Here is a 10,678-nt window from a genome sequence, read left to right as displayed (position 1 = left end):
TTGTAATAGCAAGTACATTTAATTTGATCATGAGAAAAAAAAAAAAAAAAGTAAAATAAAAGAACAAGACCCAGTTTTCACTAAAAATAGAAAAATTAGCCAGGCATTGTTGCAAACACCTATGATACTCGGTAGCCAGAGGCAGGAAGATCGCTTGAGCCCAAGAGTTTGAGGTTGCTGTGAACTATGAAGATACCACAGCACTCTAGCAGGGTGACAGAGTGAGACTCTGTCTCAAAAATAAATAAGCATCATGTGTATAAATTGTCACATTGTTACACTTAATACATGGAAAAAGAATCTTCTAATCTTTTCCAGAAGCTTCATGAAATCAAAATTCTTAAAAATAAAAACATTCAATTGCGTTGCTATCAATAAACTAACTATATCTATATATATGTATATATATTTTGAGACAGAGTCTCGCTTTGTCACCCTGCTAGAATACCATGGCATCTCAAAGGAAATTCTGAATATCTTTTTTTCTTATATCTCTCCATAGCATAAGGTGTTTTAAAGCAATTAATATATTATACTTTCTCAATAGTCGTTAAGCTATTACCTGTGCCACAGAGTAACAGATTAAATGCATTTGTTTTTAAAAAAATATCTATTTGTTAAGTAGCTTCTCTCACAACCAGTTGTTACCCAAGTACCTTGCCTTGAGATAACTAGCAATCCTGTGTGTTAGAAACTTCCTACGGTCATGTCTTTCTACAAACCTATTCCAGTAACATGCAAACAAGTTCAGTACACTTGAATCTGTAAAGAAGCAGGACTGGTATAACTTGCTGGCTTTTTGGAACTCTCACTCTTCCCTCAAGAACAGCACACCATCAGAAGTGACCTTCTGACAGAGAGTCATGGTAACATCAGCCAACGTAGTTGATAATTTTAATTTTTCTAATTTTTGGACAAGTATAAATAGAACTTAAATTTTCTTTCTACTTTGAGGACTACAACATCAGTTGACATTCCAGACCACGTATTAATATGGCAGAACATAATCTTTTGTAAGTGGGACTTCATGGGCATGAACTCAGTTCTTTAGCAGAATAGCTATGTGAAATTTATGGAAAGCTAATTCTGAGAGAGGTAAAACAATTGACCAGTCAGAAGATTTTCATTGTATTAGTTCTTTTTAAGTACGGGTAATTGTGTAGAAAACTCAACTAGAGGAGTGATCTTTTTCACTTTATTTTATGAACACCATTAGCATATATTAAAACAGTTTACCTAAAATCCAAAGACATTTGATTGAAGCTAGCTATTGCACACAAGCTGGTAAGTCTTGTCAAAATAAATCTTTTTTTTATTAGAACATAAACTTTTACAGAAGAAAGCTGGAAATTAGTTCTCTGGGAGAAAATATAAAATTGTCCTATAGATTCAGGACTGTTGAGTTTCAGCTATATCTGGCGTATTGATCCTTTTTTCTTTCTTTGTTTTTTTATTTGGAAAAATTCTTTTTCAGAATGTTAGGGGGTACACACATTTTGTTTGCGTACTTTGGTTTTGTACAGATTAAGTCAGAGGTATACTCATGCCCTTCATAGAGATGGTGTGCACTGTACCAAGAGGTGTGATTTGCCCATCTCCCTTGTTCCTCCAGCTTGATTTTCATGGAGATTTACTTCCGTATGTATGCTTATGTGTTGGTCAGTTAGTTCCATTTAGTATTGAGTACATGTGTTCACTTCTCCATTCTTGTGATGTTTCACTTAGAAGAATGGTTTCCAGTTCCCTCCAGGTTATAAAAAAAAGATAATAGGGGCGGTGCCTGTGGCTCAAATGAGTAGGAAGCTGGCCCCATATGCCAGAGGTGATGGGTTCAAACCCAGCCCCAGCCAAAAACGGCAAAAAAAAAAAAAAAATACTAGGGCTTGGTGCCTATACACAGTGGTTACAGCACCAGCCACATACACCAAGGATGGTGGGTTCAAACCTGCCCTGGGCCTGCTAAACAACAATAATGTCATCTGCAACAAAAAATAGCCAGATATTGTGGCGGGCACCTGTAGTCCCAGCTACTTGGGAGACTGAGGCAAGAGAATCACTTAAGCCCAAGAGTTGGAGGTTGCTGTGAGCTGTGATGCCACGGCATTCTACCAACAGCGACATAGTGAGACTCTGTCTCAAAAATAAAAAAAATTTTTTTTAAGATATTAGCTCATCATTTTTTATGGCTGAGTAGTACTCCTTAGTACTTAGACACCTCATATTATTAAACCATCATGTGGGCACTTGGGTTGTTTCCACGTCTCTACAGTTCGGAATGGTGCTGCTGTAAACATTCAAGTGCTGCTGTCCTTTTTACAAAATGACCTTTTTCCCTTTGGGTAGATTCCCACTAGTGGAATTTCTGTGTCAAGTGGTAGGTCTGCTTTGAGTTCTTTGAGATCTTTCCATACAGTTTTCCCTAGAGGTTGTGTAGTCCCACCAGCAGGGTAGAAGAGTTCCTTTCTCTCCACATCCATGCCAGCATCTGTTGTTTGGGATTTTCTTTTTTTTTTTTTTTGAGACGGAGCCTCAAGCTATCCCCCTGGGTAGAGTGCCATGGCATCACGCTCATAGCAACCTCCAACTCCTGGGCTCAAGTGAGTCTCCTGCCTCAGCCTCCCAGGTAGCTGGGACTACAGGCGCCCGCCACAACGCCAGGCCATTTTTTTTTTTTTTTGGTTGCAGGCATCATTGTTGTTTGGCGGGCCCGGGCTGGGGATTCGAACCCGCCACCTTAGGTGTATGTGGCTGGCGCCTTAGCCGCTTGAGCCACAGGTGCCGATCCTTGTTTGGGATTTTCATACAAGCCGTTCTCATCAGAGTTAGAGATGAGATGATATCTCAATGTGGTATTTGTTTTGCATTTCCTTAATTAGTAGCGACATTAAGCATTTTTTCATGAGTTTGTTCGCCATTAGTAAATCTTCATTTGGAAAGTTTCTGTGCATGTTTCTTGCGTACTTTTTGATGAGGTGGTTTGGTGGTTTCTTGCTGATTTGCTTGAGTTCTCTGTACATTCTGGTTATCAGTCCTGTACCACAAGTGTAGTGTGCAAATATTTTCTAGAACCCATTCCATGGGTTGTCTGTTTGCTCTTTTGATTGTGTCCTTGGCTGTGCAGAAGGTTTTTAATTTGATCAGGTCTTATTTATTTATTTTTGTTGTTGCTGTGATTGCTTTGGGGGTCTTCATGAATTCTTTGCATGGGCCATTTACTATAAGATTTTCCCAAAATTTTCTTCTAGGATTCTTAGTTTCCTGCCATAAGTTTAAGTCTTTTATGCATCATGAGTTAATTTTTATGAGTGGTAAGAGGTGCGGGTCCTGTTGCAGTCTTTCATATGTGGCTGTCCAATTTTCCCAGCATTATTTATTAAATAGGAATTCTTTTTCCCAGTTTATGTTTTTATCTATTTGTTGAAAATCAGATGGGAATATGAGGATGATTTCATGTCTGCATTCTGTGTTCTGATCCATAGGTCTGTGTCTGTGTTTTAGTGCCAGGACCATGCTGTTTTGGTTACTGTGGCCTTGTAGAATAGCTTGAAGTCTGATAGAGTGACGTCTCCTTCTTTATTCTCAGAACATACACTTGCCTTCACTGTTCAGGGTCTTTTCTGGTTCCACACAAAGCATAGAATTATTTTTTCTAGTTCTACAAAAATAACACTGGTATTTTAATGGGAATTGCATTGAACCTGTAAATCACTTTGGGTAGTGTAGCCATTTTTATACTGTGAAGGTTGTATTTTTCCAGCTGTTTACATCCTCTGCAGTTCCTTTCTTTAGAGTTTCATAATTCTCCCGATAGATGTCTCTCACCTCTTTTGTTAAGTACGTTCCTAGATATTTGATATTCTTTGTTGTCACTGTCTTTTGATTCTCACCTTGACTATTGTTGATGTATATGAAAGCTACTGATTTGTGTACATTTTGTAGCCTGAGACATTACTGAATTTATCCAGTTGCTTTTAGGCAGTATTTCAGCCAACCTCCCATTCCCACCATCTCCACCCCGCTCTCTGTAGCATCTAGTGCCTGTGGGCACTGAACTGCCTGCCCTGCGGGCTTGCTGCTTATCAACAGCGCCTCTCTGCAGAATCAGCTATTCCTCCTCCATTAATTTTCTGTCCTGTTTTGTGACTCAGGTTATAGATAGCCGCCATTGAAGATCAAGTTTGTGTCCTGGCAGAGTGACTCACACCTGTAATCCCAGCACTCTGGGAGGCCAAGGCAGAAGGATCCCTTGAGCTCAGGAGTTGAGACCAGCCTGAGCAAGAGTGAGACCCCCATCTCTAAAAAATAGCCGGGTGTTGTGGCGGGCACCTATAGTCCCAGTTCCTCAGGAGGTGAGGTATTCTACCCAGGGTGACAGAGTGAGAGACTGTCTCAGAAAAATGAAGTTAATGGTATTATTTCTTATTTTTTCTTGTTGTTTTGATCTGACTTATGAAGTGATAGGGCCAAAAGATTTTTAGCAAGCCATTTTTCAGCCCTAATTTTCCAAGTAATTGTTTCTTTTATAATTAAAAACAATCAAAAAGCTGTTCTCTTGTTCAGGAGAAATCAGAAGATTTCATTAAGAAATTGGGGGGGGGGGGCTCAGCGCCTGTGGCTCAAGCGTCTAAGGCGCCAGCCACATACACCTAAGGTGGCGGGTTCAAATCCCCAGCCCAGGCCCACCAAACAACAATAATGGCTGCAACCAAAAAATGGTCAGGCGTTGTGGCGGGCGCCTGTAGTCCCAGCTGCTTGGGAGGCTGAAGCAGGAGACTCGCTTGAGCCCAGGAGTTGGAGATTGCTGTGAGCATGATGCCATGGCACTCTACCCAGGGGCGTAGCTTGAGGCTCCGTCTCAAAAAAAAAAAAAAAAAAAGAAATTTGGGGGGAAAAATTGGGGGGCAGAGCAGGAGGAGGGCAAGTGGAGGGAGGGTATTTGGCAGGATCTCACATAATGTACACGGAGCAAGGGTACATTTCAAAACAACTAAGTATATTATAAATGTCTTACCATAAAATAAGTGAGGTGATGGTTATGTTAATTTGATTTAAACATTCCACATTATATAGCAAATCATCACAGTGTACCCCATAAATGTATACAGATGTGATTTAATAAAAATTAAGAGTTAAAAAGGAGGGCAGGGCCTTTGGCTCAAAAGGGTATGACACCATATGCCAGAGGTGGTGGGTTCAAACCCAGCCCTGACCAAAAACTAAAAAAAAAAAAAAAAGAGTCAAAAAGGAAAGAAATTTTAGAACTGGCCAGCCCAGTGGCTCACATCTGTAATCCTAGTATTGTGCAAGGCTGAGCCAGGAAGATCCCTTGACCTCAGGAGTTCAGGACAAGCCTGAAAATAGAAAAATTAGTCTGGTGTCATGGCAGGCGTCTGTAGTCCCAGCTACTCAGGAGGCTGAGGCAGAAGGATCTCTTGAGCCTAGGAGTTAGAGGTTGCTGTGAGCTAGGCTGATGCCTCGGCACATTATCCTGGGGCAATAGAGTGAGACTGTCTCAAAAATAAATAAATAATAGAAATTTAGGAATTAGGCTCGGCGCCTATAGCTCAACCGGCTAAGGCGCCAGCCACGTACACCTAAGGTGGCGGGTTCGAATCCCCAGCCCGGACCCGCCAAACAACAATGACAGCTGCAACCAAAAAATGGCCGGGTGTTGTGGCGGGCGCCTGTGGTCCCAGCTACTTGGGAGGCGGAGGCAGGAGACTCGCTTGAGCCCAGGAGTTGGAGGTTGCTGTGAGCTGTGATGCCATGGCACTCTACCCAGGGGGACAGCTTGAGGCTCTGTCTCAAAAAAAAAAAAAAAAGAAATTTAGGAATTAAAGAAAACAGTTATGACTAAGGAAGCATTAGATTTACTGAAAGATTTTATAAGGAGGTGTGGTTGTTTTTGAAGATAGTGAAAAGTTTGAGACAATGAGATTGAAGCTGGGTCCTGGTAAAGGTGGAAATGTCATCAAGAACAGAAGTAGAAGGCCAGGTGTGGCAGCTCACACCTGTAATCCCGGCACTGTGGGAGGCCAAGGCAGGTGGATTGCCTGAGCTCAGAGGTTTAAGACCAGCTTGAGCCAGAGCAAGACCCCGTCTCTAAAAACAGCTGTGTGTTGTGGTAGGCGCCTTGTAGTCCCAGCAACTTGGGAGGCTGAGGCAAGAGAATCGCCTGAGCTCAAGTTGGAGGTTGCTATGAATTACGACGCCACGGCACTCTACCAAGGATGACAAAGTGAGACTCTGTCTCAAAGGAAAAAAAAAAAAACAGAGGTAGAAAGCTTAGTTCTGATAAGGAAGTGGAAAAAGAAACAGTACAATTTAGAAGTAGCAAGGAGGCAATATTGGGGAGCTCACCCTCAGTGGAATAAAGTTGTTCATGCAGCTAATAAACTGCTCCCTTGATATTTACTTACCAAATAAAAGCACCGGGTGCTTTAAACCTTAATCAATGACTCTTTATATTTTTTAGCCTACCTTCTTGCTTCTACTTATTTTTGTTCAGTGAAATTTAGTCAACAAACAGGGAAAACATACTGTTGAATATAATTTTGGCTGTACTGAGTAATGATGTTTCTTTTAAAATTAGATAAATATTTTTCCCTAAGAATTTTAAACAGTGTATACCAGTGAGCTCAATAAATCAAAATACAGTTGTCCCTTGACATCCTCAGGCAGTTGATTCCAGGACCTGTGCAGGTGACAAAGTCTGCAGATGCTCAAGTCTCTTATGTAAAATGGAGCAGTGTTTGCACATAACCCACGTATGTGCTCCCATGTACTTTAAGTCACCTCATCAAACCAGGTGTGGTAGCATTGCCTATAATCCCAGCTACTTGGGAGGCTGAGGCAGGAGGATCCCTTCAGCCCAGTTCAGTACCAGCCTGAGCAATAGCAAGACCCTATCTCAGAAAAAAAATTCATCTCTGGATTACTTATCATATCTAATACAATGTGAATGTTATATAAATAATTGTTAGACTATATTGGATTTTATCTATTTTTTTCTTATTGGAGGGGTTTCTTGAATGTTTTCTGAGGTTGGTCAGATCCACAGTGGGTAACCCACAGGGCCAATTTTAATAAGTACAGTCAGTATTTAGAAATGGAGAACTGTGTGTGTCAAGTCTTTATCATTAGTTCACAGTTTTAAGCACTTGTCAACCATTTGCCAATATAAATGGGTTTTTTTTAATCCTGCTACTTTGAAAATAGATTCAGACGTGTGTAGGCATTTACTGGACTGTTGGGATCTTTAATATTCCTCTAACATCAGAAGTTTAATCACACTGTTCACTGGGACTGATTTTTTTTTTTTTTGGTCACAAAATTCAGCTTTCATCTGTGATTATAAATCTACTCTCCCCAATCTCAATTTAAATTTTATCTATGATAATCATAATTCCATCTATGAGTAATTATTACTACCATCAGTCTCTGTGGTAAACTCCATCTGTGAGTAATTATTAGCACCATCAGTCTCTGAGGAACTCTGTGTTTCTCACTGTGAATGGCAGTGGAGCTTGCCAGCTTCCCAGGAAAGTGTTGCCCTGCAGAAACTTACCTGCTGTTTTCAAAGCATCAGGAACAGAAGGGAGAATCTCTCCAGAGCTGTCAACTTGGCTTTTCATGTGTGAAATTCTTTTAATTGTCAGAGTGGGGACAGAAAGAAATCAAAATACTTTGCCCCAAAATACATTTCTTTCACGTTTTGAGAGAGACATCAGACAGAAGCAACCCTGAAAGCTGTCTTTTGTAGGAGAGATTCACATCTCGAGGGAAAATATGCACTGGTGGGACCAGGCTTCTGAGGCTTTAGCTTGTCTAGCTCTAGGAAAGGTTAAATGAAGACACCTTTATTAGGTTCTGAAGGAAACATTCTCCATCTGTTCTCTGTGAGGGTTCATCTATATGACAAGACCCCTTCTCTAGCCAAGCCGCCTCCTCTCTCTCCCACAACCTGTCTTAGCACCATAACCTGACTTACCACCATAACTTGTTTTTAGCCATGTTCTGGGCCTTCATTCTTTCTGTAACCTCAAGATAGTATATAAGTTTTTGAACCCCATTGGAGGGTTGGAATAATCACACTGGTTTTCTCCTGTGTGCACGTTAGTAAATATGTCTTTTTTTCCACTTTAAAAAGAAAAGGAATGCAAGTGAGTATATGTATAAGATGCCAAATCTTTATCCAATTTTGTACATGACATTTTCTGAAAACTGCCTAGACTGATAGTGGAGCAGACCAGTTATTGCAGTAAATTGACAAAACTACACTGGGAGTACTTGCTCAGCATTTCTGCTGTTTGGTGGTGATTGTTAACAACTTAAAATTGTTCATATTCTAATCTAGGAAAGTAAATAAAAGTAAATTAAAAAAAAAAAACGTGTAGTAACCATACCAGGTGGATGACAAATGGCTAATGACTTTTTTTCCCCTTAGATAACATCCAGAAAATGCCCAGAAGAAACTTCCTGCTGGAAAAACTGAAAAAGACGTATTTGTAACACTGGAATTTATGGATAATTTGTCAAAATGGCAGAAAGTAATGAAAATTATAGTAAAAATGTAGATGTCAAGCCCAAAACCAGTCGGAGTAGAAGTGCTGACCGAAAGGATGGCTATGTGTGGAGTGGGAAAACGTTGTCTTGGTCAAAAAAGAGAGAGAGCTGCCCAGGTGCTGAGACGGTGAGCGCAGTGGAAAAAGCGGAAGTTTCATTAAGGAGCCAAGAAAGGAAGCACAGCTGTTCATCCCTCGGGTTGGATCTAGATCATTCCTGTGGGCACAGATTTTTAGGCCGCTCTCTTAAACAGAAACTGCAAGATGCTGTGGGGCAGTGTTTTCCCATTAAGAACTGTAGTGGTCGGCACTCTGCAGGGCTTCCCTCTAAAAGGAAAATTCATATCAGTGAACTCATGTTAGATAAGTGTCCTTTCCCACCTCGATCGGATTTAGCCTTCAGGTGGCATTTTATTAAACGACACACTGCTCCTATAAATCCCAAACCAGACGAATGGGTAGTAAGCACAGACGTGTCTCAGAGCCGACTGAGCGGTGGGGAGCTAACACCCAGAGGAGACACGGACGAGGACGCAGACTGTTTCTCGCAGACCAGCGTTCAGCCCTGTGTGGCAGCCCCCAACACTGCCCCATGTGGGGGTCCCCCGCCTGGCGCTGTGATGAACCTGGTTTCAAATAACAGTGTAGAAGACAGTGATATGGATTCAGATGATGAAATCATAACACTTTGCACAAGTTCCAGGAAAAGAAACAAACCCAAATGGGAACTAGATGATGAAATCCTGCAGTTGGAAACACCTCCTAAGTACCACACCCAGATTGATTACGTCCACTGTCTTGTTCCAGACCTCCTTCAGATCAATAACAATCCCTGTTACTGGGGAGTTATGGATAAATACGCCGCTGAAGCACTGCTGGAAGGAAAACCAGAGGGCACCTTTTTACTGAGAGACTCAGCACAGGAAGACTATCTGTTCTCCGTTAGTTTTAGACGCTATAGTCGTTCCCTTCATGCTAGAATTGAACAGTGGAATCACAACTTTAGCTTTGATGCACACGATCCTTGTGTCTTTCATTCTCCTGATATTACTGGGCTCCTAGAACATTATAAGGACCCAAGCGCCTGTATGTTCTTTGAGCCACTTCTGTCTACCCCATTAATCCGGACTTTCCCCTTTTCCCTGCAGCATATATGCAGAACAGTTATCTGTAACTGTACAACTTACGATGGCATCGAGGCCCTTCCAATTCCTTCTTCTATGAAGTTATATCTGAAGGAATATCACTATAAATCAAAAGTTAGAGTACTCAGGATTGACGCACCAGAACAACAATGCTAGGATAAGATAAGGGAAGGGACGTGGCAATGATTGTATACATGTTTTCATTTAAGATTTTTTTATTATACCACTTTTAATTTTTCTACAAAGGCAGTGGAGTCTAAAATCTCTGCCCTAAATTTTACTTCAAGATCAGGTTTTATTTTGTTTTTTTTTTTATGATATACTGATTGTTTAAAGTTACACAGTAGAGATTAATAATTATTTTTAACCAGGTATTTGGTTTTTGTTTTTACGAAGGAGAATATATACTTAAACTTTTTATTTCTTTGATTTATGTATGACCTAGGCATATTTGAATTTTGGTAGATATTGCCAACGCATTTGAATATTCTGTGTTTCATACTTTTCTTTAAAAAATAATCTTATATCCTTTCTTACATGTAAAATATTTCGTTAATATATGCCGTCAGTATTTCTATATGTAAAATATCGTTTCCCATCCTCCTCCTTTTTGTTGTTTTAAATTCTTCAGTATAGCTGAGAGCTGTAATTCACCATCCATACTAATATAATTGACTTCTGTTAACTTGCTAGTAGGGAAGTCAAAGGTAACAAAATGGTTTAAAGTCAAACTTGATATGTTTCATGTGAAATATAACTATAAAGCAAGATGACTAAATTTGATTAATCTGGTCAGTGAGAATCACAAGAAAACACGACATTCTGGGGGTGCATTTATCCTTCTGTAATGTGGCAGAGTTAGTTTTCTTGAATACATCTTTCAACCTGGAAGAGTTACCATTTTCAGAACAAAAATTGTGTTCAATTCTCACTGGAAGCAGTAAGAACAAAGATAATACCATTAGTGGC

At 40.3% G+C, this 10,678-nt stretch overlaps 1 protein-coding gene across 1 annotated transcript in view; it reads left to right on the top strand.

Annotated features, from left to right (window-relative positions):
* SOCS4 (suppressor of cytokine signaling 4) overlaps positions 1-10,102 on the top strand; it is an 18,798-nt gene extending 8,696 nt beyond the window's left edge. The window contains exon 2 of the mRNA XM_003792121.2: positions 8,447-10,102. Coding sequence (XP_003792169.1) covers positions 8,540-9,865 — 1,326 coding nt within the window. The 5' untranslated portion in view covers positions 8,447-8,539 and the 3' untranslated portion in view covers positions 9,866-10,102. The remainder of the gene's footprint in view (positions 1-8,446) is intronic.
* The last annotated feature ends 576 nt before the right edge of the window (positions 10,103-10,678 follow it).

This window comes from Otolemur garnettii, unplaced genomic scaffold (genome assembly GCF_000181295.1).
Source record: "Otolemur garnettii isolate 467f Iridium unplaced genomic scaffold, OtoGar3 scaffold00054, whole genome shotgun sequence".
Taxonomy (NCBI): domain Eukaryota; kingdom Metazoa; phylum Chordata; class Mammalia; order Primates; family Galagidae; genus Otolemur; species Otolemur garnettii.
This window is presented reverse-complemented; position numbering and strand designations above follow the sequence as displayed.